Source organism: Platichthys flesus, chromosome 2, assembly GCF_949316205.1.
Source record: "Platichthys flesus chromosome 2, fPlaFle2.1, whole genome shotgun sequence".
Classification (NCBI taxonomy): domain Eukaryota; kingdom Metazoa; phylum Chordata; class Actinopteri; order Pleuronectiformes; family Pleuronectidae; genus Platichthys; species Platichthys flesus.
Window position 1 is genome coordinate 17,000,690 of NC_084946.1, and position 26,652 is coordinate 17,027,341.

The following is a 26,652-nucleotide window of genomic DNA, read 5'->3' on the forward strand; positions in this document are numbered from 1 at the left end:
TACTATAAACTACATGGGCAAGCTCATCCCCCTGTATGTTATTGATGTTGAGATTTTTTTTGATTTTTTTTTTTTTTTTTTTTTTGATTTTAGTACATGTGAATGGGTATAATATACATCTATATACTGTATTATCAAGTAGCAAGAACTGTCTGTGTTTTGTACCAAATCAATCAATCAATCAATCAAAGAAAAACGAGGCCATGAAACGAATGAACCGGTCTGCCTCAGTTTCCCTTTGTATGTGCACCACACAGAATAATAAGGACGTGTGGCGGGAGGTGTTTTTCAAGGATAAATTGACACTATAATCTTCTGGGTGGACACAGTGCAGACGCTGTTCACCCAGTCTGAGACCAAGGGAAGAATTTATTGAATGTAAAGCCACAGTAACTGATAAAGAACTGTAAAGAATGAACGGATCAATAAAACGCCCCCGCTTTCCGTTGCCAGCCCGTGTCATCGCCTTTTCTTACAGGAGCACCAGAAACAATGAAGACGCATTCAAATGTCACACCGTGGATAGAATTAATCTATGGAATAAACCACAATCAAATCCGTATTTCATGTTTTTTTTTGCTTTATTGCAGTAACAATTCACATGGATGTAGTGACATGTGCAAGTTTAATCTATGCACACAACTTTATCACAAAATTGTAACATTCACAAACTTAAATTGATGAGCTACATAAAACACCTTTTCGTTCTTTGCCTTCACAGCTTCACTTTAGGTGAAAACACACTTTTTTACATGTACACAACAGGTGCTATTTCGACCCTTCAACTGATGGGTTTGCTCTTCTTTCCCCGCTGGGGCACAAGAGGGAGCAGTGATGGTAGGTAAGGGTCTGGGAGGACAGTGGAGGGGTCTGAAGCAGGGGAGGCCTCACTGTAGAGCTTTTACTCTTTTCCTTTTGGGGGATAGGGTCTTGGATACGGTCTTGTTTGAGGGCTTAGGGGGTGCAGCAGGACTTTTAGAAGTAGGAGCTTTAGAGGCTTCAGAGCCAGATGCAAGTTTTGATGAGATGGGAGGTTTGCCATTAATTGAGGGGATTTCCTCCATCGGTTCATCTCAGACAGGAGTGGCATCATCTCTGTCTGCTGAACGGTGTGATGGCTTTGCCTTCACAGCTTCACTTTAGGTGAAAACACACTTTTTTATATGTACACAACATGTGCTATTTCGACCTTTCGACTGATGGGTTTGCTCTTCTTTCCCCGCTGGGGCACGAGAGGGAGCAGTGATGGATATAGGTAAGGGTCTGGGAGGACAGTGTAGGGGTCTGAAGCAGGGGAGGCCTCACTGTAGAGCTTTTACTCTTTTCCTTTTGGGGGATAGGGTCTTGGATACGGTCTTGTTTGAGGGCTTAGGGGGTGCAGCAGGACTTTTAGAAGTAGGAGCTTTAGAGGCTTCAGAGCCAGATGCAAGTTTTGAGGAGATGGGAGGTTTGCCATTAATTGAGGGGAGTTCCTCCATCGGTTCATCTCCGACAGGAGTGGCATCATCTCTGTCTGCTGAACGGTGTGATGGCTTTGCCTTCACAGCTTCACTTTAGGTGAAAACACACTTTTGTATATGTACACAACATGTGCTATTTCGACCTTTCGACTGATGGGTTTGCTCTTCTTTCCCCGCCGGGGCACGAGAGGGAGCAGTGATGGATATAGGTAAGGGTCTGGGAGGACAGTGTAGGGGTCTGAAGCAGGGGAGGCCTCACTGTAGAGCTTTTACTCTTTTCCTTTTGGGGGATAGGGTCTTGGATACGGTCTTGTTTGAGGGCTTAGGGGGTGCAGCAGGACTTTTAGAAGTAGGAGCTTTAGAGGCTTCAGAGCCAGATGCAAGTTTTGATGAGATGGGAGGTTTGCCATTAATTGAGGGGATTTCCTCCATCGGTTCATCTCAGACAGGAGTGGCATCATCTCTGTCTGCTGAACGGTGTGATGGCTTTGCCTTCACAGCTTCACTTTAGGTGAAAACACACTTTTTATATGTACACAACATGTGCTATTTCGACCTTTCGACTGATGGGTTTGCTCTTCTTTCCCCGCCGGGGCACGAGAGGGAGCAGTGATGGATATAGGTAAGGGTCTGGGAGGACAGTGTAGGGGTCTGAAGCAGGGGAGGCCTCACTGTAGAGCTTTTACTCTTTTCCTTTTGGGGGATAGGGTCTTGGATACGGTCTTGTTTGAGGGCTTAGGGGGTGCAGCAGGACTTTTAGAAGTAGGAGCTTTAGCGGCTCCAGAGCCAGATGCAAGTTTTGAGGAGATGGTAGGTGTGCCATTAATTGAGGGGATTTCATCCATCGGTTCGTCTCAGACAGGAGTGGCATCATCTCTGTCTGCTGAATGGTGTGATGGCTCAGGTTCCTCCCTGGGCCTCTTCCTTGTTGCTTTCTTTGTTTTAAGGACTTTTGTGCTGGACTTAGTCCCTGATGTTGACGAGGATGGAGGTTGATGATCCCCGTCGCTGCTGCCGCGACCTCTGTGATGAAGTGAGGGATGTTGGTTGTCGTAGTCGTTGCAGTGTTTCTTGTACCTGTCTGTGTCCTCATTTTCCAATTGTAGACGCCTTTTTCTCTCCCAGCGATCAAGTTCATATGGTGTAGGCCCCCGAGGAGGTGGCTGCCGTCCACCAGGGCTGCGGCTCGGGAAGCCAACAGGGGAGCGAGACCGGGACCTGAAGGTTGCTGGTCCTTCTGCTCCCTCCCGGGGTCCGGCCAGTAAGGGAGGAGGAGACAGCAAGGGTGAGTGGGACCTTGACCGTGAACGCCTGTAGCTGCGTCCATTGTGCCTGGAATAAGGGGAGCGTGGATAAGACCGCCCATTGGAGCGTGAACGTGAGCGGGGTCGAATCTGAGAGCAACCGTATGGAGAGCGACTGGGAAAGGAATGAATGTAGAAGAAAATCAGGAAAACAAGAGAGAAAGAAATCAGTTTATGTAATAAACTAACTGAATGGCTTGAAGGATTATGCTTATGAACTCAAATCAATTTGGAAATGTCATGTTGATTAAGTTACCTGGAATAAGATGGTCTTTGTCCTTTTGGTGAATTTTTGTACTCCATAAGCTCTTCGTGGTAGTCCATAGGAAATTCATCGCGTGTAGTTCTGTGAATACATAGACAAGAACAGTCAAACTTTCAAAATTACTTAAATATTCTGAATGCATCATAATCCCGCCAAGTAATGTAAATGTGAGTCAATCCCAAAACTATTTGCAAGTGCAGCTGTAGGACGACTCAAAACTAAAACAAACTACTCACTTGTGCTGTCGGTGCCCTCGTCTGTTGCAATATTTCTTGGAGGGGGGGGGCCGAGAGAAGCGGGGTCCAAGGTGGGGTCGAGGGGGCGGGACACCAGGGGGGAACCAGGGAGGGGTGAGCCGTGGTGGTCCAGGAGCATGCATTGGCTGGGGCGAGTAACCGAATGGAGGAGGAGTTGGAAAGCCAGAGTTGTAGGGAGGAGGGTAGAGCTGTGGTGGGGGCGGGTACAGGTATGGAGACGGGCACACCGGAGGAGGTGGAGCTGTATAGTCGTGGGCGGGGGGTTGATCTTCTCTACCTGTGTAGGACCTGGGTCAAGGGAGAGAAACATTCATTGACAGGCCGAACTATTAGAATACAAACATTTAATAGTTCCATAGACGGGGTCTCACCTCTCCCAGTGTCGGCCTTCTCCTCGGTGAGAGTGATGGGGTCGTGACTGGTGACCTAATGAGGCAGAGACACAGTTTAGTTAGCTGCTGAATGTTTTTCCTTCCAGCTCACAAGCCTAAATTCAACCTCTTACCTGATGGATGTGTCGGTGGCGATAGGTCAAGAACAGATAAATGGGAACCCTGCGGAAGAAATCAGTGGAAGAAATGTAGTTACCTTTCAGAGATAGGGTCAGGGTTAAGGAAGGATTAGGGTTAGGGTCTATTCCAGTTCTCATGGATGTACAGGTGCAAGGTAAGGACACACCTAAGTAAGTTAACGACTCCAATAATAGAGCGTAACAGTGAATGGCCACTTATAGAATTGATTGTGGGATTGTGTAAATAAAACAGTTTTTCTTAAAATGCAGTTACTATCACAATGACTTTTGGCTTTCACAGGAGCTTATAACATTGTTTCACAAACTTGTGGTGAGTCTACTTTGGATTGTAAAAATATAATGGGTGATGATCAAAATCGGTATTCAGAAAATGAATGGGATTTTTTAACTCTGTTGAGCTCTGTAATAACAACTACAGATGCATTATTGTCAGGTCATCCGAGGGGACTCACATGTGGTCCAATTTCTGGGTTACTTTCTTGGCTTTGTCTCACAGTAGGTTCTGGATCCAATTCACTGAAACATAACCAAGCAGACACATTGAGACGAGTTGCAATGGCCCTTTACATGTGACATCACATGTTGAGTGGGTGATTCCATGTAATTGTACAAACTACAGGGGATTAAACTTACCCAGGTGAGGGTGGCTCGCCCTGGTCGGTAGAGTGCATAGGAGAATGTTGGTCAGTGACAGGTGCCGGAGGAGAGGATGCAGGGGGCTGAACCTGTGTTTGAGGTGCAGCAGTGAGTATGATTGCTGGGGGTGGGTGAGTGACATTGGCCCGCAGTGGGTCCTGCTGTCTGGAGCGCAGAGGCCTGGACATCTGGAGGCGAGGCGGAGGCGGCGCTGCCTTTGGGACCTGCTTGAGTACGAGTTTGGTGTTTGGTGTTTGATTCTTGTGGTTATTCACAACCTGGACGGAGAAAAAGATTAGCTTAACACCTCTGATCAAACAAATATGACATACATCACACAGCATGTGTTTTTGAAATGGGTTACCTGTCGGAGAAAGTTGTTGGCGATGAGACTATCAGGTGAAACACCTGATTGTTGGCATGTGAAGCAGATGTGCTCCTCTGAGTCCAGTAAGAACGTCCGGATACCTGAAAACAAACAGTTATTTCAGAGCTTTATTCCATTTGTCCAGCAAATTAACTCACTGAAACGATGAAACATAGCCCAGGACGGATTTCTATTACTAATCCATGTCACGAGAAAGAACTTACAATCATCGCAGTAACTGTTTCCGCAGCAGGGTATAACTACTGCGTCCGTTAACAGGTCCTTGCAGATTGGACACAGGAGCTCGGCAGGGATTGGGTCTGCATCGTCCTCAGATGATGACTCGTCACGTGGAACAAAGGGGGGGCGCTCCTTCTTTCCTCGTGCGTACGCTTCCCTGTATGAACACATTCATAGGCCTTTGTCATAACAAGTAAAAAACCACAGATGACAAAAAATGAAAAGATAAATATGAAGTTAGTTAATTCGGCTATAAGTTTTCTTAGTGGAGGAGGAGGTAAATAGTGTGTATTTGGGGACGTCCTTCACTTACGCATCTATTACAGGTACTGCATATTCTCCAGTGCTGGTTAACATGGCTCCTTTGGTTCCAGGCTCTGCTTTCACCATGAAACTCTGAGGAATCCCCGTACATTTCCGGACTCGCTTAGGAGCCTCCACACTTTTGTCCTAAGAGAATTTTCATACTCATTTAAAATCTAACATCACTACAGCAACGTAGTAACAATTAACTTCACAGAGAATGAAATGAAATCATACAGGACGCTTACAAACATCGAGGGGCACTGTCGAATGTGGTGACCAGCCTTTCCACAACGATAGCAGATATAGTTAGCGGGTAGAGGTCCACATGGATTCTTGGAATAACTACAGAGACAAGCAAATCTTATGAGTGAATGTTGTTCATATTCAAAATATACGACTTCAGGCAAATAAAAGAGACAAATGATTGTGTACTAACTTTATCGATGCATATTCATAGTTTGACTGCAACTTCATGGCTTCGATCTTGTCCTCCTCTGTTGCATTTGCGTCGACCAGGTTAGCCGTCTAAATACACATAAGACAAAAGTAGGACGTCAACACCATGAAATAGACAAATCGATTCAACTAAAGAAACACTTTCTTGTAGTTCAGCCGGCATGTGCAGATACGTTACCTTGGCGAGTTTGGCGAGTGACTTAGAAGTAGAAGAATCCGTCTGCGGGAGAATCTGAGTACAGATAATACAGGTGTTAACAGAACATCTAAGCAATACACAGCGGAAGATAAGAGCCCAGATAGTTCCCCACCTCATCTGTGTCCCTCACACCATTTAAATCTTCACACCAAAATCAAGGTGTTTGTCGAGTAGTCAAAGTCCAGGAGATAATGCTTAGGTATATTAGAGTGAGAATTTAAACCACTGACTGTCCACAAACCTAGACATGGATTACTGAGCTAAAGAACAGCTCTCTACTGACGGCTTTGTGTTACAATCCAGAAAAGGTTAACAGACCCATCTCGAGCTCTGCCTTTTTTAGAGTGGCGAGTCTGTTGTTTCTCTTATCACCCTTGTCTCATTCAACAAGAATTTAAAAGTTTAAAATATTCATTTCAAAACTTAAAACTATTTTCTAAAGAGAGAAACAACAAACTACTTTGGCTGTGGTGACTCCAGGAAACCCTCCCCAAAAAGACATCATAAAACACACAGAGGTTGAGATCTCAACACAAATGCAGCCTACACACGGTCAACAGAAGATACACAGAGCTCGATCATTGTTGACAGAATGTTTTTGAGACATGTTACTAAAGTCAGAAAGAGGGGGAGCGAGTGAGAGGTGAGAGGAGGAGAAAGACAGAATGTTGTTTTTACATACCGGTTTAGGCGATCTAACCGCAGCTTTGGAATTAAGATGTCTGCAAAAACACACAGGACAAAAAGAAACCATCAGTTACCAACATTGTGACTGACTACAGGATCTATTTAACAAGTATAACTAGGAAATCTAATATAAACAAACCAGTGACTTAAAATCATCAGGGACTTCACTGATTCATCATAAAACCAGTAATAACTTAATACATACACAATGAACGTCTTGCCAGCGGGCTTTACTCCACCAGGCGGAGTGCGACGCACAATCACGGAGGAGAGTCTCGGGATTTCGGCTTCATCATCGGTATATTCTACAAGACACAAGCAACAAATCATTAGAAAACAAAAACACAACAATCTAACAATGACTCCACATTTCAAAACTCAATAGAGCTGAAATGCCTTTGTTAGTAAACAGATGCATGAAGTGGGTTTGCAAAGACATTGATCAAACTTATTTATTTGTATATAAATAAACAATTTATAAAAAAAAGCTGAGTGTTAAGCAATAAGGCTCAGGAGATAGTTGTTAGTTACTTTAGTCAAAACCCTGAAAGAGATTAAACAATTAATTAACAGAATGTTGAATGTTATTGCCATTTGAAAAGAAAATTACACTGTTAAGAGTATTTAAAGCAGCTTATTGTGTTAATAATGTTATTCTAGTAAAACTAGAATGAATTCTATGGGGACAAATTTAGATAAAACAGGCAAATTGAATTTATCGTTTTTTTGCTCCAGGGAATTTACAAAGATTCAACGAATTAAACAATCTAAGGTTTTTTTTCGAGACCCAATATAATATAATTCTGCCTGATACTTAATTGACTAACTATAGAGGTCAAAGCACAGAAAATATAATTTGAGAGACTAGAATCTGTTGTTAAATTGTGAAACATTTACTCAAAAAGATAAATAAACTATTATTCTATGAGCTGCTGATTATTTCACTGTTAGTCGGTTCAGAAAATCGACATAATGAACTGTCGAATAATGGAGAAAAAGCCCGTACATCATTTACGCTAACCCTCAAAAAATAATGTCTGACATATGTGTCACACATGAGTGAGGCATCAGCTGACAACTCACCTTCACTAGTCTGAGCATCGGAGATCTGCAGGTCGCAGTTTCTTGCCTTGAGGCGCTCCCTGCGCATAATCTGCCTTTTGAGCTCTCGGAGGGTGATAAAGATCCCAGTGAAAGTGACTGTGCTGTATGCCAGTTTTGAAAAAAACTTATAGTAAATACACGACATTTTCACAGGTCAATCAAGCTCGGGGGGGGGGGGGGGGGGGGGGGGGGTGGCCCACAGGCCTGGTATGGAAACCAAATAAAAACAGTGTGTAACGTATTCAGTCAATTCAAGTTAAATCCAAAAAATCCTCTTCGTTGTATCAACAAAATGCACAGGCTGGATCTGGAGCCAAACCAGGGCAGATTGGGAAAAAACCATTAACGGCAAGCCTAAATCATGGCCAGCAGCTCGTAGAGGGTCATTCGGTGTCAACAGAAAACTGCAACTGATATGTCAAGAGAGAAACTGCTGCTGATATACTGCCACACTTCAAAGTCAACTTCCTTTGTTGTTACATAGATTAAAGGCAATGGCTATGTTGCCAAATTGTTTTTATTTAAAATCTGCAGTCCCCATCTACACCAGCTGGGGGCGATAATGTGCGTTGCTCGATTTTTGTTGTATGAGAAGAAGAAGAAGATTCATCTCTAACCCGGAAGTTAAACTTAACAACAAATACATTGCCGGAAAATCTGCTCCGTGAAACTATGTTAGGAAGCCAATGGACTTTTTATTTCATGTGAGTAAATAGTGTGTTTGTCTTTAGACTTGTGTAGAACCACAGTGTCTCTCAACGTGGGTTTAACATGGACGAATATGACGAACTGTTCGAGATCCAGGATGAGTTCGAGGACCACTTCGCAGACGAGCTGAGGTTCTGGCTCAGATGGAGGGTGAATCCCCATCAGACTTAAACTTTATTTTTCATTAACTCGTTTTATCTTCTTTGTGCACATCCTCAGCAGTTAACAATAAATAAACAACTGAGCAACTGTTCATCTTAGTAAAGCAACATGACTTTATTGGTGTAGCTCCACCACACACCACTCATTTCAAGTCACATTCATACTTTTCATACAGGGTTGTCCTCTGGGTTCATTTTATTACTGTTTTCTAATGAATCTATAAAAGCATTAGCACACTCATAAGTAATAGTCACCTGGTGATTTTGAGTGTGTTTCACGAGTCATTTTTTTTTACATCAAGATCTCTCCATTATCACAAATTCACTAAATGCTGAAAAACACAAAATCTCTCAGACAAACAGCAATGCAAACATAGCCTCCATGACAGAAGTAATGACTTTATATGGTGGGGAAATGTCCCTGATCCTAAGTGAATGCATGCAAATTAATTATATATATTAAAACAGCACATTTTCACATGGGAAAAGCTGGAAAGTGCAAATGTTTGTTTGAAGAATTACGTCAGTTTTGAATGAGTTTTTCTGTTAGTGTTTCATCGCTGATAATTTCTAGCAGTAATAATCATTATACAAATTTGTTTGTGAATGGCCCAGACGAAGCTCCCAAGGCAGACGGATATCAGACTCGGGCTAAAGGAGACAACATTTCAGTCATAATGCACCTGCTGGGTGAGGAGCCCACCAGTGAGTTCACTCTTGCTGTGTGTCCTTTATTTGTCTTTGTTTTTGTCATGAGTTTGTACTTTAAATCTGATTTTGTCCTTTTAGCTCAACAGGCCAAATGGCAGAAGCAGGAACAGGGTGTGGTCAAACGGCCTTTCAGCAAATCACCAACTCAAAGTGTGACGTCGCAGAATGCTGTCGCAGGGAGAGTACATCAGTGTGACGCGCTCGTCAGGGAGTCGGGTCTACCTCCGACAGAAAGAAGAATTAGGGACAAAGGTTAAACTCCTAAGCAGTGACACACAGACCCTTAACAGTACGTTGTTTTAAAACACTGACTAACTCCTACAAACCTCTGGTGTCCAGTATATACTTATTACTCACCTGTGTGCTTCTCCAGGTAGTGGAAACCAGAGTGGCACCAAACTCCCAGGGTGCACTGGGGCTTCTGGCGGGGCCAATAAGGGTGCTGAGAGAAGAAGAAGCTGAGAGGGTGAGTAATTGTGATGGAGTGGCTCCGTCACTGACCGCCAGCGGTCCACGCACACAGCCACACAGACGCCGACAAACATTTTCACGCTGCCTGTTACAGTTCCTAGTTGATCACTATCTAACCATCATCTACTCTGTTTAGCAGTGGGCTGACCGAGGGTGCACACTCGGCATCTCTGCATCTATGTTACACACACATAGGCACACACACACACACACAGTCACTCACCAGCGGTTTATGGAGGCGGCACGTTCATCTCGCCGTCAGAGTAAAGTTAAAGGAAACAAACCGGGCACAACTTCCTATTTGTTTAGTTAGTTTCCGGTTTTGTTTTTTACTAAAGATAATTAATAAGCCTTGTTCTGTTTACAGTTGACTGAGTTTTTCCTGTCGATTTGATTTAAAAGTATTTTTGTTTAGTATTTCTTGTAAATGTGTACAAGCACCTTGGAGAGCAACATTTTTTTGACTATGCCTGTGTTTTCAGAATTCTTTGAGGAGTTTTTAAGAGAGACCCCGCCACAGTAATGCAGTGGCTGTTGAATGTTTTTTAATTTTGAAGTAGTTTACACTGCACCACGCAGTTGATTCTCATTGGTCACAGTTGCGAAAGATGAATAATACAATATTTTCAATTAAACCGAATAAAGCCAATTTTTCAAGGATTTAAGTCATCTGATACAAAACAATGAAGACAACAAGCTTATCTTCTCATAATTAAATGTTATTGCATTTTACAGTAATAATTGAAAAAAATGTATTAATCTATTTTTAATAAATATGAAAGAGGTTTTGATCTAATGTCTGTGTTTTCTTGTTGAGATCGAAGAAAACTGCAAACAATAATTAAATACTTTATCCTAACCCTCTAGCTGTTCAATGTAATTCTATCATTTAGATCAATAAAATGTCACTTCTATAGTTTTTTCACATATTCTCCTCTGTTTTTAATCCCACAGCGCCATCAGCAGGTTGTGTTGGAATCTCAGCACCTCACAGAGCTGCTGGACAGGTATCCCCAACCCCCCTATTTAATCTAATTTATACACACATGCACGATGGGCTTGTTAAGTCTGAAAGCAGAGAAGATGAAAATCCTGAAGATCCTGAAAATCCTGATGACACAGAAGGTTGAAGATCGAGTCTCTGGGTCGACAGATTTTCTCCCCGACACTACACAGAGCTACTCAGTGATGATGTAAGTCGTGTTTCTGTACAGAAGAGCATGTCTGTGTTTGTAGGAATCCAGGACACTGCTTGAACAACAGATGTGTGTGATTGCTTTTCATTGCAGTTTAACAACCGCTGTCTGCTGAAGGTTTGGGGAAGACCACCCTGGCTCATGCTATTGCCAAACACGCTGGATACTATGTCGTGGAAATCAATGCCAGGTTAGAAAACTAAATCAACACTTCAACTCATCATACAAGTAAACGAACGGGAATCAGTTCCAGAGGAATCCACCCGTAGTGACTCCAGTGGGATGGTTCATGTTTTTACAGTGATGACCGCAGTGCAGAGGTTTACACACACACACACACACACACACACACACACACACACACACACACACACACACGCACATGCGCACACGCACACACACACACACCTTGTTTTTGCGTTTGGTTTGTGCAGTCATGTAGAAACTGTTCCTTTCTGCTTTATGAGTGTTTCCACCGTTTTAATGAGAGAGAAAAAAAAAGGCCTATAACTGATTTGTATATGTACCTCAAAACTCTGCAAAGTTAGCACTGTCATTGTGAGCAGTTGACATAACATTTACTTTGCACGGATCATCAAGCAAAAGTGCAATTTCTCAGAGCTGGTAGCATATATGTGTTTTATTGTTATACAGTATATTTAGCATTTTAGCATATATATCATTTTAAATCCCATCAGAACAAGGTAAAGAAAAAAATCTGCTCAGCTTAAATTGTGTTTTCATAGAAAATCCAATTAACAACAAGTTACATTTATTCATGAGAACTCGCCTTAACTCGCCGGATGTTGTGAAACGACGGTGCAATGGGAGAAATAAAACATTTCTTATGATTAGTAATGCTGTTTACACGAGGTAAAGGTCGGCCTCAACCACAGTTCAGCTCCCTCTGGATTTGTCGTCCAATTAACAGTGTATGGCTCTCCGAGGGGGACTGGCAGGAAGACTGAGCAGTCAGTAATTAGTCTTCTCTCTCCGCAGGACATGACAGCAGTATTAGCCCATGGGGCCGTCAGAGAGGCGACTGAAAGCAGAACCCACATCCTTCCTCCCAGAGGGGGCAGGGGAAGGTGCAGTCATCCTGTCGGGTCAGCTGTCGAACTCTTGGTGCTGTAAAAGATTTTGTGTGCGAGAAAAGATCCCTCTTCCACTATTTCGGGAAAGCTGGACATGACAGCAACGCAGCTTCACCGGAACACTGCAGCCAAGTCTTTCTGCATTGAGGGGAGTCATTTATTGGCATGTTATTTATTAGGAAATAAAAAACCCTCGACAGGCACTGCCTCTTACGAGGTCAGGATCAGATGCAAGGACAGAATGCAGACCGGGTGAGGTGGGGATATGAGTGTCACTCAAAGACACCTGTGGTGGAGGGGGGCCCATGCAGGGGCCGTTAACCTGATTCCTGCAGTCCCCCCACACACCCGGCTGTCAGGATTACTATTAGTATCATAAAACAGTACACAAAGTTAAAGCTCATATATTGACTTGTTGCAATTAGTAGATTGAGTTGTGCCTCTTATACTTGTGAGATATTAATATCTTATCAGTGCTGTGGTTTTCATGCTTTTATGGACTTGAACTGTTAACATTCCTTGATGCTGCAGTGTATGATGAATTGATTACTGGAGCCACAACTTCCTGTAACTTTCACAGGATTCTTGTTTAAGTGGAAATGAATTGTAGTCTGTCCAACATTACTGTTCATTAAACACAGTAGTATTATTTATTTTTGATTGTGTATACAAACTAGAGTGGCACTCAGAGAACACTAACCGCCGCCAAGAGACTTCATTTAAATTCACTAGATCCAGATTTGTATTTGGATCTAGATCAAATAGCTCAAACTCAATAAATAAGAGTCCCTTTAAGGTGCATGATTTGTATTTATTTTTTATCATCAAGAGCCATTAATTATCTGCAGTCAACGTAAATGTTGAAAAATGTCAAATATTAAAGACACTCCTGGATCTTCCCCCTGATCTGGATCCACACCAAAGCTTAATGGGTTCTTTCTTGGACCACACCTGATCCTTTTCCAGTTTTGTGTCAATCTGTCCGGAAGTTTTTGCATAATCATACTAACAGACAGAAAGACCGACAAATGCAAATTAACTTTAGTGGAGGTTATAACCTGAAAATCTAAAGCTGTTTGTTAGAGACAGTTCATGTTGATTAAAGACTGTTGTTGGAGGTTTCTTCTATTTTTGTGTCTAATACGTCATCATATGTAAATATTTTATCCTTAACAATCCAGTCTGGGAGATTTTCTGTTGTTTGACCCACAATGACTTAAGTTATCAGGTTACATGAGTGCAGAGCTGGTTGTAAAGCCCCATGCGTGACTTAATTAAAAATAAAACATAAATGTGACTTCTTATCGCTATAAATGATGTAAATCTCTTTAAATGATTTAACCCAAACTGTATTTATATAAAATAATGCAGAAAGGTTAGGTGCACATCCCTTTCCATATTCAGACCAGGTGCAGGTTTATGTATTCAGCACCCACACACTCCAAACACCAAACAGCCTATGCTGTGTCCCAAATCCACTAATGGGAACAATGTGTGCAACAGATGGGTAGTCCAATCTCACTGCAATTAAATTTACCAGGGATAATTATAATGTGTGTCTTATGAATTTATTTTTCGTTGTCCTTTCTGGATGTGTCTAACAACCACTCAATTCATTTTGTATTTTCCAATTTGAGTGCAGCTTCTTTTCTTTGTGCATTTGCATCCCGGCATCTCGCAAGCAAACACAAAATGGATGCATGCTGTCCACTTTATACTGTTTTACTACTTTTACTTTACTTTGTGACTTTTCCACTGTGAACACATTATTAATTTGTTATTAGAAATGTACAGGTATGTCAACTGCATTCTAGGCTTGCGAATAACATCAAATTCACCCAACCAACCAAATGGTCCATTGCAAATCTGCAACAAAAGAGGGCTACAATCACAGATACTATAGACACTATATACATCTACAAAAAAAGAGATGAATATTTTGGATTTGGTTAAAATTTCAAAATTATTTAGTTCAGGATAGGTAGGACAGACAGTTTTAAGGAAACTCATATTTCATTGACCTCTGTGACTTTCAAATAACGACCATCAACAGTTACTTGAAACAAGTGCCCTTACAGAGGGGCCTGTTGATCCCTTGGACCACTGGGCCTGTGCTGAACCTCATAGGCATCTATCTTTTCTCAGAAGCTTTTGAAATGTGAGCATGGGCACCAAGTTAAAGCAGATATCAATACGCAATGATAAGAAAAGGTAACCACTGGAAATGTTCTTTTACAAAATAACTTCCTAGATTTAATCATACATTATATTAGAACAATCACATATTGCAATTTTTGTTGTTTTGGATATTGCTTGAAATGAATAAAGCTGCTGTTTTGTGTAACAATCTTTGTCCGCGTGCTGCTGCCTTCTTGGGATTAGGGAGACTGGGGGACTATTACATGTTATGTTCAGGTTTCCCCATAGGAGTTGTATTTCATAAGCTTATCATTTTCAAATTATGAGCAACATGATAGTTAAATATCCAAACCCAGGCGAAACATGGGACCTGTAGGGCCCCTGTGTGTTGGGGCCTGGTTGGTGATGCAGCCTTGGGGGAAGAGAAGTTGTTGTTTAACAGTTTATTAATTTAATACTTGGCGTAATTGACCTTTGTTCGAGTTGAGTTTCGACATTTATTTTTTTCTTTTCTTACGTTAGAAGCATCGTTCACCGTTTACTTCAATTGAATTCGATTTGCCTGCAATGCTTTTTACCCCTGAACCTCCCAAAGCGTTTTGTGGATTCGAACCCTTCACCCACCCCTCCATCGGCATAGTGGTGAGCAGATAATGAGTGCATTTTCATATTTGGGTGAACTATCCCTTTAATTACAAAATTCAAATGTATGCGGATGAGAAATCCCACGTGGCTCTGCAGAGATAAATAAAACCAAACTAGATTCTTCTGCTGCTCCTCTGTTGCCTGGCGAGCGTGAACGCGCCTGGAATCATCCACGGGCTGAGAAAGAAAGAGAGAGACAGCTAGAGAGAGAGAGCGAGAGAGAGAGAGAGAGAGAGAGAGAGGGAGCTGTCGGGGACGCGCCTGCCTGTGAGCTGGTGTGGTGGTGTAGTTGGTGTTGTGGTGTTGTTGGTGCATGTGGGAGCAGGAGCAGAGACTCCGCAGTGTCTTGGCAGCTGCATTCGAGCATCTCCCACCGCCCGCTATGGCTCCCATGCCTGAATCCTCCTCTTCATCCTCCTCCTCTTCCTCCTCCTCCTCCTCCGCGTCTACTTGACAAAAGACAAGCGATATGAACTCGAGAGGAAACTGAGCCCGGACCTTCAGCACCACCCACCCGCCCACCCTCCGCCGCTTCCCCGGTGACAGCCTCATCATCCACGCATATTGAGAAAAAAAAAAAACACCCGCAACGAGATTTTTCTTTAATGGAAAATGGCGATAGGCACAAGGTGTTGCAGCATCGCCTGCTTGGTATCTGTCCACATCCTCCTGGCGGGATTCAGCGCGTCGTGGCCTGGAGCGGAGGCGCTCACGTTCCCACAGCAGTACACGTAAGTAACGGTCCCCCTGGTGGGAAACGTGTAGTGACAGGATGTGGATGGGAGACAACTTCGGGCTCGTCCACACAGAGATACTTCGGACCCCCCCCCCCCCCCCCCCCCCCTGCTTTATTCTCTCTGTTATATAATTGACAGTGTTGGCGATTGCATGGATGTAAAGGCAGGGGGTTAAAAGCTGTGCAGGGTGTTGTCCACACTGGGACTGCATGATATGTGTATGCATATATCTTCAGATCATTGCGGGGATAAATGAGAAATAACATGTTATTGCTTCAGTCAACCAGAACACATAGTTCATGTTTATTTAGTTGCCAAGTTAGAATTAATAGCAGATAACGATTACTCATATTCCATGTAAGTTCATTTTTTATTTCCAGTAATTAATTTCCAGTATAATTAAGATCTGGTGGATATCTGCCTGCACTGAATTTAAGATTACACCCCTGGGTTTCCTTTGATGTTAGAAAAGAATGTGATTGATGCTAAGCTGTGATGTGAAGTGACATTTTGACTAAATTAATGCCAGTTAAGTTATAGCTGAGTTTGTCTATAGCTTAAAATAGTCCTGAGGTACTATCAAAACATCAAGGTTTACATTTTTCCACGCAGGCTTTCAAGTGGATAGCGAAAATACTTTTTTAATTTTGGTGAAAGGCCGAGTTTAAGATAATCCTATCTTAAGCTAGCAACCTTTAGAGTCGACAGCCGACAATACTGTAGCAGCTCTCAAGGAAGCACTGCATGCTCAGAAATACACGGAGGACTGAAGGTGTGGTTCCTGTTCCTGCTCCATTCCTGCTATGGAATGAACAGTTTCTATCTCTTTTTTCAATTAATCATGTTCTTGGTTCTTCATTCTTAACCTCTAACCCGCTGCCGTTAAGTACAGCTGATGCTTAACTTGAGACCACAGTTATCTGGGCCCACCTCCAGGCTCTGCAATCAGGCTGCTCTGGAGGGAGAAACATGGCCAGATGGTCCACTCATCTTCAGGGCAAACAGCGGGGGGATTTCTGGCCAATCACAACGGCGGATCCGAGCAGTATTTACCAATTAGGAACGGGGGTCTATAAATCTGGGCGGCGTACGTGCGTGTGTATGTGTGAATTTTATGATGAATTGGGTTATTTCAAGTAGGGTATAGCGGCTGCATTCTCCTCCTCCTCCTACTTCGTCTCTCCCCCGATTTTCTGCTGAGTGCTCTGAAACAACTACATAGCCCTCTGCCCTAGGTCTCTTCATGTAAGATAAATGAAGCAGAATCGCTACGCTGAAGAACAGCATCTCATTCCAATTAAGAATTAATACTGCAGCAGTGAGGATTTATTCCCCCTCTCCCTCTCTCTCTCTTCACCCTTTTCACTCCCGCCCTTTCTGCCTTGACTGTCTTCTGTCTCCGTCTGCAATTAGATAGATAGATAGATAGATAGATAGATAGATAGATAGATAGATAGATAGATAGATAGATAGATAGATCCAGTGGTTTTCAAAGTGTGGGACCATCAGCAGAAACATGTGAAATGGTCATAAAGCTGGATGAATTGGACTCCTATGGGATCAACAAACATACAAGAGTGTTCTGTCGCTTGAAAGACATTTAGTATTAGCATTTGCAGTATTCTTCAAAAGTGATTTTATTAAGTGCAGCATGGGTGGAGATCGATCAGGGAAAGTAAGAACAGCGGGTGATGCTCACCCGTTGTGATTCTAATGCAGAATGCAGAACGGTTGAATCTAAAATCTGTCGCGCTCTCAAGTTCAATTTCTGTGTAGCGGGAGATTCTGTAAGAGACCTTAATTCAACACCTGGTTAACACACACATGCTGAGTCCAGCACATCTGTTTGTGTAGTGGACTGTTGCCAGCAATTTAGTAAAAACACTAAGGGCCCTATGTAACACCCAGTGCAAAGTGGCACCAAGCGTGACCTTTGCTTTTTTCAGAATGACATAGTCATACTTTTTCCATTAAGCACCTTGTGTAAAAAGCGATAGCACTGTATCAAGATAGACATATCTACCTTCATAGGCAGGTGCACAACGAGTGTACAGACTGCTTTTTACACAAATAGGTGTTCTGCTTGTGTGCAAAGTGAAACATTTTGTTTGCAGAAGCAAAACCACCCTTGTAATAGCAATCCATCAAGTGCAGCTGGCTTTCAAAGAGAATGCAAGATGGTACCCTGAATGGTTTATTGCCCAAAATTCATTGAAAGACATAAGCCTATATGACTCCCATACGTACACATAGAAGTGGCGAGGAGGCAGAAATGTTAGCTTCTTGTGGTAAAGCATGGCTTCACATGGAGTTCAACTTTTTTGTCTTTGACCATCCAGCAATGACTCAGCTGATAGCAACAACGTTTGTGTGGTGGACCACTCTTGGTTGTCTGCAGTTGTCTTAATCACAACCATAATGAGACTAAGACAACACAGCTGATTTCCGTGTGCGTCACAATGCTAACTTAGGACTAAATAGTCTTACCAATTCATCCTGGGAGAGACATGAATGTATGCAATGTATGCAACAAGTTCATCCCAAGTTTTAATTCAAAACATCTTTAAAAGAAAAATCCAAGAGATCACCAGAATAAAATGTGTCTTTTGAGGACCCTGAATGGCCACCAAAAACGTTGTGGCAATCCGTCCAGTAGCTGTTGAAATATTCTAGTGTGTACCAAGGACCATCACTTTCCCTAGCCACTTAATTGTTTTTAGGAGGATGTTGTGGAGACATGCATATATAGATAGATAGATACATAGATAGAGAAACATAACACACACACATTTATCCGAATGCATAAAGCTGTATATGTGTCCTCTATCTGCCTCTTATCCTCCACCTAGCGCTCTGCTGCTCCACCTCTCGCTCTTGCTGCTGTAGGTAAATATGGGTCACATCATGTAGAGCTTCTCTCACTCTCGTCCCAGGAGTGTATGAGTAGAGCGGGTAACAGTGAGGAAGTAACCTGTGTTATTCAGCCACTGCATCGCACCACAATGATACAGAGTTCTCAGCTGTCCCACAGGGCTGGAGAGGAGAGCGAATGAAGCGCAGAGTTCGCTTAAAGCCATCGCAATTACATTGGCTTAAAGCATAATGTCTCTTATAAGCTATTTTGAATGAAGTCAATGGTAATAGATGAAGAGAAAGACATTGGGTCCATTACATTTATCTTTTTTGGTCGCCATATTCTTTTTCAGAGAATTCTTCACTGTTGCTGCTTCAAGCTGAACATAATTTCCCTTTTCCATTTTCCGTGTTGAAGACACTTTGTCAAGCATCACATCCTGAACGGGCAATTTAGAGTGATCGTCTTGAGGTCTTTTACATTACATGTCATTTAGATACTTTTGTCCAAAGCGACTTACATTTTTAGTACACTCAACATTTATGAGGAGCCATTTAGGGGTTCAGTATCTTGCCAAGGACACTTAAACATGCAGATGGAAAAGATTGGGATTCGAACCAGCAACCTTCTCATTGCAGAGCACCCGCTCTATCCCCTAGGCCACGCTCTCCCCAGTCTTTATCTCAGTGTGAAAAATCTAGCACTGGACTACAGGCTTTCTATTCATCATTAGATCTTAGGGTATTTAACTTCATCAGCAGAGGAGAAGAAAGCTTGGCTATTTCCAAAAAAGGTTTTGTCTTGTCTGTGGATGTGGACAGTTGAGTGGGGGATTTGTGGCTTGTCCGATAAACAAGCCAGGCAAGACTTTAATCTGTGATGTTGCCTCGTAACTCTGCCAGGAGGTGTTTGACTGATGATGGATCGACTCTCTGGGCACTTACAAGATCCTTGGCGACTTTCCGCGAATTAAGATTTATTTCCTCGCTCGCACTAATTTCTGTAAAAAGGTCAAATAGGTGTTTCACCTCTGCAACGTCGTCTTTGATTCATTCAGTCAGACTGAACTGCAGGATTGCATGTTCAGCCAATGAATGGAGGTTGATGCAGTGAAGGGAGGCAGGTGAAAAGGGGGAGTTGTGAATCTTAAGTGATCCTCAGGGTGTCTTGAGGATAAGCTGAGCACACAAGGAGTCTGTACAATAAACACTGTCGTATTCATTATAATGTCTATTGATTGGTTTGCACCTTAAGCTCTTCTTCTCCTTTTGGCTTCAACGTGCCGTTATCCAAATTTTAGAGAAATTAGTTGTGATAATGTGTGATAATAATGTGTGTTGCTTTCATACTGCAGATTGGGATGTGATTGATTATTTTGATTATTTTCCTGACACTGGCAAGAAAACAGTTGGCCTCCCAAGTTAAGAGTTACTACATGTTGTAAAAATAAAGAAATTGTTCAGGAAGGAAAGAGAAGTTCGATGTGTTTCAGGAACTACAACATTTATTCGCAGGTTGTAGATATATATACTCAGAGCCCCTTCAATGTTATAGTGGCAAATAATGCAGTAGCCCATAATTGGTGTGTGTTCTGGGAGGGCTTTAGCTGTAGGATCCACATCTGATGATACAGTGTTGGTGGATGAGATTTATGTTGTTTGATTTGACTTTTCACAAAGAGATTAGCAGGAGCACTGATCCTATTGGAATCTCATTAGTTGAATATCCGCATGCAACAAGACCACAGTGTTTGACGAAACCCGGTCTGGGGATTTTCTCCAACTTTCTCCCTCTCTCACTCATCTCAATTTGCACAACCTAAACAAAATGAGTAGAATGAAAAGCAGGCACGGATGGATAAAACTGACAGACGTCCAATCACCCATCTTGCAGCCAACAGTAACTGGGTGAAGATGAGGCTGCATTAGCATTTTTCTGTGCTCCACTGGAAAATAGAGAGATTTAAATTCAGTTTTATTCTAATTATCCAAAACAGTGTTAAATACCATGCAAATATTTTTCCCACAGCAACAAAAAATAGCCTGACCTTGAATTGGGGTCATAAACAAGCCAGCATCCCGTTCGCGCCCACGGAGCAAGTGCACATTTAAAACAAGCTCTCAGTTAAAGCTCAGTTCTGCAGATGTGTGATGAGTCCACTAGGGTTTGGCCGTAATATGGCTGTAATCAGAGGGTATGAAATCTTCAAAGCAAGTAGTGGGTGGATTAAATCGGGGGTCAAAGGAACTGAATACACACAGTGTAGAATAAGCCCAAGAGTTGCTTCACAACAAAAGGTCATCATATAAGCTCGAAGGATTATTCCTCCGGTTTCTATCAGACAGACTGTTGCTGCTTTTTTACAATCTTTAACATGGTCAGCTTTAAGAGTTTATGCCTGGAGATGATTTAATTGTCTATACATCTTCCTCTCTTGTTATTGCTCCTCTTACCATTCTCATCACAGGGGATGGTTTTGTTTATTCAGGCCCGTTCATTGCTCTGTTGTTTGGGCCATGGGAAGATTTCCAATTGCACCAAGTGATCACGGCTGTCAAAGTAGATTTTAAAAGCTGTTTACACACGTAATTATGATGCGGCAGAGTGGTTGTTTTTCTTTGCTTTGGAAGTATTCTCTCGCAGAATTATGATGACGAGTCAACAAAGCTGATTAGCTAGCTTATGATTCAAATTAGAGGGCTTAATTTAGAGATGGATGCGACAGCTGTTTAAGCTTCTATTGTTGTCTTTCTTGTCATTCAACAACAAACTGGTGTAAACAGTGATATTAAGTTCCATTTTTGTTGCATGAAACTGTGTTTCAATGGTAAAAGCTATTTTGGGTAAAATATTGCTGCATAGTTCTGTGAAATACACACCGATCCACCCACACACCCATCCACCCCCCCCCCCCCCCCCCCCACACACACACACGTATCTCTCCTCTGGTTGTGTGACAGTTGTGCTGTGATGTTTATCCACAGGATAATGCACTGGGCCAGGCGTGTGGAGCAGGAGATTGACAGAGTCTTTCAACAAATCACCGGAGCTCAGCAGTTGAAGGGGGTGAGTGTGTCGCTCTCTCTTTTTTATAGGATACAATTCTTACTCATGGTCGTGTTGCATAAACGCAACAATCAAATATATCATTAAGATGTAGTAGATATAAGAGGTAATTGCTTCATAGAACAAGTCAACAGCTAGACTGTTGTTTCGGGACAACCTACAGAGCAATGAAGCAGCAAGAACACAACCCTTTTGTTTTCCCAGGTCAGACATAAACTCTCTATAATAGCTTCCATTTTCAACAGCTTTCAGAACGTGTGGATATATATTTTAAATATCGTACAGCAACATTTTGCTGGTATTACTGTTTTCATAATGATTAATGCCAGAGCACATGCCTTAAGCAGTTAGACTTCAATCATCAATCAATCAGATTTTATTTACATAGCCCATATTCACAAATCACAGTTGGTCTCATAGGGATCATCAAGGTGCGACATCCTTCCAGCCATGGAAATGGGTGTTAAAGTATTTGCACATAAGAAAATGTCTGATAGAGACAAAGTGAGCAGCCATGACAAATAAAATGAGTTATTGCCAGAAATGGTAGAATATGTCAGTAGGCCTATTGTTTACCTTGTTGTTATCTTAGTCCATGATCAGCTGCAACCACGATCACAATCCACCATCACGATCCACCACCACTTAGAATATATAGTATTATGCTTTATTATGTCATTCGTTTCATAAGCTGATCATATAACGTCAGTTGTATGCGTTAACGTTTCACATTATATATGCATAAAGGTAATATGATTACTGGAGCTAGGCAGGATCCTGATTTCTAAACCGTCATATTTAATGATAAATCTGTTTTATCAAAGGGTAATGGATTCTATTTTAAACACGTTTTTTATTTATTACAGGATATTGTTTCTAGAAAGAGACTTTATATTGAAGGATAAGGCTGCCGACATTCTACATTTATCATAGTGTTGACAAACCTCATTAAAAGACTAAAAAGTTAGTGTCTTTACTTCTTCAGCACAGCTCGGCTCTCATGAATTCAAATCACTTCCTTTGTATTGGAGAAATCTTTTCCCAAACACTGGACACATCAAAGTGAGAAAATATGTTTTCTGATGGAGGTCACCCTGTAAGAGAAGGAGTTTGAATATGATTCAGTTAGTTAAACCAGTAATATGATTATTTGACCTTGTGGGCACTTAACCTGGTTTCTAAATGGTTGAGGTGTTGTGAATCGTTTAGTTGTCAATTATCATTATGTCTTTATTTATTATGAAGTCATTTGATGGAAAAGTATTTGGAAATTATTTTGCTGTTTTGTTAATAGTATGAGATATTTTTAAAAAATATTTTCAAACGTTTGATCCTTCAGGTTTCTCTTATGTGAAGATTAAATAGTTGTCTATCTCTTTTATACAAACTAAATAGCTTTGAGTTTTTGTGTCTTGTCTGAATTCATCACCTTGAGCTATTGGCAACTATTGGGTAACTGGCAGATTAATAGAAAATGAAAATAACAAGTTTGAAAAGATGAACCATGAAATTATGTTTCACCAAATGTACTGAAAAGAAGGTTTTTAGATTAATTCGATGTTCTGCATTTATAGAACAAGTTTCTAGTGGTTATCACATAATGTGGTCCTTCGTTTGCATGTTTCCATAATGTGGAAGACATTTCTTACCCAAATCAATAAGAATATCACCATTTCTCTGCCCTATCCCATACGTTATAAGGTTACTTACTATCCTCACTGTTAACAGTTGGATGGGAGGAAGGGGTTGTCCCTGAAAAGGCAAATGCCCCAAAAATGGTCCCAAGATCATCTGCAGGGGGCAATCGTGCTCTGCGTTGGGAAGATGTGTGGGGGCGTTCCCCCAGCAGAGAGCAGCGGCACGTGTCCTCTCTGTTTGTGTCACAGCAGAGCAGATGGTCAGTCGGCTGTCTGCAGTAATGCCTCGATGAGAGATTCGCTTGTTCATTCAATCCTCATTAATCCGCCCGTGCTCCTGAAAACACTCTGGTTCGCTGGTTCTGTTAGGAGATTGTGCCTGGAACGATTGGTGCTGTCTTCTCTGGCCTAGCAAAGGCCTGTGATTGAAATTAAATGTTATCGTCTATTCCTCAACCAACAAAAAGCCATGATTTTACATTTGCAGATCGTTTTGATGGACTCTGTACGCCTGCTCATTGATGTTTTTTTTTCCTTTAGAGCAGAATGATAATGGTGCAGCCAGACCATTCTCTAGAGCTGACACAACGTCATCCCACCAAACATGAAAACTGATTTACTCATCACTCTGTCTTTAGAGCCTCGTTGTGATAATTCTCACAATCTTCCAAACTATTACTAACTAATGCCTCGATGAGAGATTCGCTTGTTCATTCAATCGTCATTAATCCGCCCGTGCTCCTGAAAACACTCTGGTTCGCTGGTTCTGTTAGGAGATTGTGCCTGGAACGATTGGTGCTGTCTTCTCTGGCCTAGCAAAGGCCTGTGATTGAAATTAAATGTTATCGTCTATGCCTCAACCAACAAAAAGCCATGATTTTACATTTGCAGATCGTTTTGATGGACTCTGTACGCCTGCTCAATGATGTTTTTTTTTCCTTTAGAGCAGAATGATAATGGTGCAGCCAGACCATTCTCTAGAGCTGACACAACGTCATCCCACCAAACATGAAAACTGATTTACTCATCACTCTGTCTTTAGAGCCTCGTTGTGTTAATTCTCACAATCTTCCAAACTATTACTAACTTTAGAAAACAGTTTAGTGGAAGAAATAAGCCCAATGTTTCAAGTTGGAAGCTTAGTGGTGGTGAAGTTGAAATCATGCGATCATAGTTTATTTATAGAATAACGTTGGATTTTTACATCTGGGAATTATCACTCCTGTAGTAAGACAATATTCTCGATACAGGTTCTGCCATCTTGCACTGGTGATGCCATTTGGAGCCAGAGTCTGTGCATGAGGAATTAGATTTGGAGCTGCAGTATTGAGGTTTCATAGATCAACCAATTCTGAGTCAGTGTCAATTGCATATTAAAACCAAACACACACCATCTTTGAAAAAATATTTTAACTGTGCAGACTTTTTATGTAGGCTCATGTCCCATCTGCTTACGGCCAGCCACCAGGGGGCGATCGTGATATTTGGGGAAGCTCTCATGTTGGCTTTCTTTACATTCAGCTGTCAAAATAGTGTCAGGGTTTGTTTGTTTTGCTGCAACATTTGCACATTGGGAGGCGATCACTTCACGAAAGGCCACAAAGCAAAGCAAAAAAAAGTTTGTCGACTTTGTAGATGCACATTCCAAATGTCCATAAAACATGTGTTTGTAGATTGCTTGGAGGAAGCTGTTACTTTATGTACCCATGGTCCAACCCTGTGCTTTTGCTATTTTCACCAAGTTATTATTGCCCAGCATGTTGAGTTCTTCACGTAATTGACCTTAAACCAAAGAATTTGACAAATATAAATTTTGATGTGATGATTGTGCTAGCAGAAAATTCAAGCGACCACAAAAGATATTATGATCCATTCTGTGAGGGACAGAGGGACCAACAATCAATCAATCAATCCATCCATCCATCCATCGATTATGAATACATTTTCTGCCCCTTGGTTCTTCTGCTACTATTCTCTGTTTTAAAGGCTACAGACAGTTTTATCGATGTCATTTCAATCTTTACTGGAATATCTTGATCCTGAATATACCACAGGATGTAGCTCACAGACAGACAGTTCTCAGCAAACACCCTGTTCATTAATGCATTTTCCCATCTCTGCGGCGTGGGCTCGTAAAGCATCTGGTCAGTGCACAACTTGAGGGATGTCTGTAAGTTCAATGCATGACGTCCATTTATAGGTTGAGGGCTGTCCCATGGTGTGCATGTAGCTTTGCCAAATGGATTCATCCAGGTCACTGTCTCCGCTCCTGTCTCGTCCTTATCTTCTCCCTGACATCTGTCATCATGGGGTCGAGAGTGTGATGCCTTTAGACCCACAAGTAACCAAGCTGAGGCTGAGCGGCTGCAGGTATCAGCTCATATCCTATCCTATGTATGTGAGGATGATGAATGCTCTGAACTCCGAGTCACCATGGTTTCTCTGTGGAGTAATAATGAAGATTTGTGCCATAGGGCGTTGTTTTTTAGAGCACAAGGTGTTAAAATTAGTAATTTCTTCATGCGGAAAACATGCCTGTGGTGCACTATTTGCTCTGGTTCCTTTGGAGTCACTAACAAACATTACATCATGTGAACCTCTGCTGTGTCTGCAAGATTTTAAATGTTGTCTCAATTGGATCTTAAAATGTGGACGTTAAATATCAGACCACTGAGAGTAAGAAATTTCCCCAGAATCACTGCAACACTGCAACAATAAAGTGCAAAAAGGGTTTTGAAAGGAAACTCTAAAACATTCAATACAATATGTCTGTGAGAAGGAAATAGTGGATGAGTTTTTCTCCAAGCAGGTTTATCTGCTGTCGTTCCCAGATGTTGTCTGACGACCCATAAAGCTCTGCAGCGTAACAAATCATGAGAGGGAAACTTGGCATTAATGTTGAGAGGCCATATTTCAGGTCCCCTGAAGTTCACTGTGATGTGTTGCCATGTGTGGTCTAATTTAAGTCCAGGCCCTCAGGAGAAAAAGCATTTACGTCATCTGGGTGAATTTCTTTCAATCAGTTTAGCAGCAAGTTTCAGACTCAAGTAAGAGTGAAATGAAAAGGACATTATTTTGTATAGTCGGCTGTGGCTCAGGAGGTAGAGAGGGTCGTCCATCAGAAGACCAATGGTTTGATCCCTGGCTCCTCCACTCTGCATTCTGAATTCTAATTGAGTGTGAATGTGGTAGATAGAAACAGCGCTGCGGATAGAAGCGCTGCATGGATGTGTGTGAATGGGTGAATTTGACTTGTTATAGAAAGAGCTTTGACAGGTCAGTAAGTTTTGATTATTGATATATAAATACAAATTTACCATTTCCCCATTGTCCTGGAGTGTATCATACTTTAGATTTGACATATTCACAGAATGTTGGTCAAAAAATCTGTTTTTTATTTTGATTCGATCATAAATGAAA

At 41.9% G+C, this 26,652-nt stretch overlaps 1 protein-coding gene, 1 long non-coding RNA gene and 1 pseudogene across 4 annotated transcripts in view; 2 read left to right on the forward strand and 1 right to left on the reverse strand.

Annotated features, from left to right (window-relative positions):
• Positions 1 to 1,301: 1,301 nt before the first annotated feature.
• LOC133961541 (E3 ubiquitin-protein ligase RBBP6-like) lies at positions 1,302 to 7,958 on the reverse strand (annotated as a pseudogene).
• Positions 7,959 to 8,412: 454 nt separating this feature from the next.
• LOC133967211 (uncharacterized) lies at positions 8,413 to 14,501 on the forward strand. Of its 3 annotated transcripts, none has more exons than XR_009924020.1 (7): positions 8,413 to 8,517; positions 9,298 to 9,387; positions 9,472 to 9,682; positions 9,767 to 9,859; positions 10,819 to 11,057; positions 11,154 to 11,250; positions 12,060 to 14,501. It is a non-coding gene; the product is annotated as an uncharacterized LOC133967211 (long non-coding RNA). The 3 variants fall into 3 exon arrangements; XR_009924022.1 differs by having other exon boundaries at positions 9,298 to 9,372; XR_009924021.1 differs by having other exon boundaries at positions 8,437 to 8,671.
• Positions 14,502 to 15,158: 657 nt separating this feature from the next.
• LOC133967233 (voltage-dependent calcium channel subunit alpha-2/delta-2-like) overlaps positions 15,159 to 26,652 on the forward strand; it is a 32,613-nt gene continuing 21,119 nt past the window's right edge. Inside the window, exons 1-2 of the mRNA XM_062402545.1 lie at positions 15,159 to 15,669; positions 21,514 to 21,595. Coding sequence (XP_062258529.1) covers positions 15,551 to 15,669; positions 21,514 to 21,595 — 201 coding nt within the window. The 5' untranslated portion in view covers positions 15,159 to 15,550. The remainder of the gene's footprint in view (positions 15,670 to 21,513; positions 21,596 to 26,652) is intronic.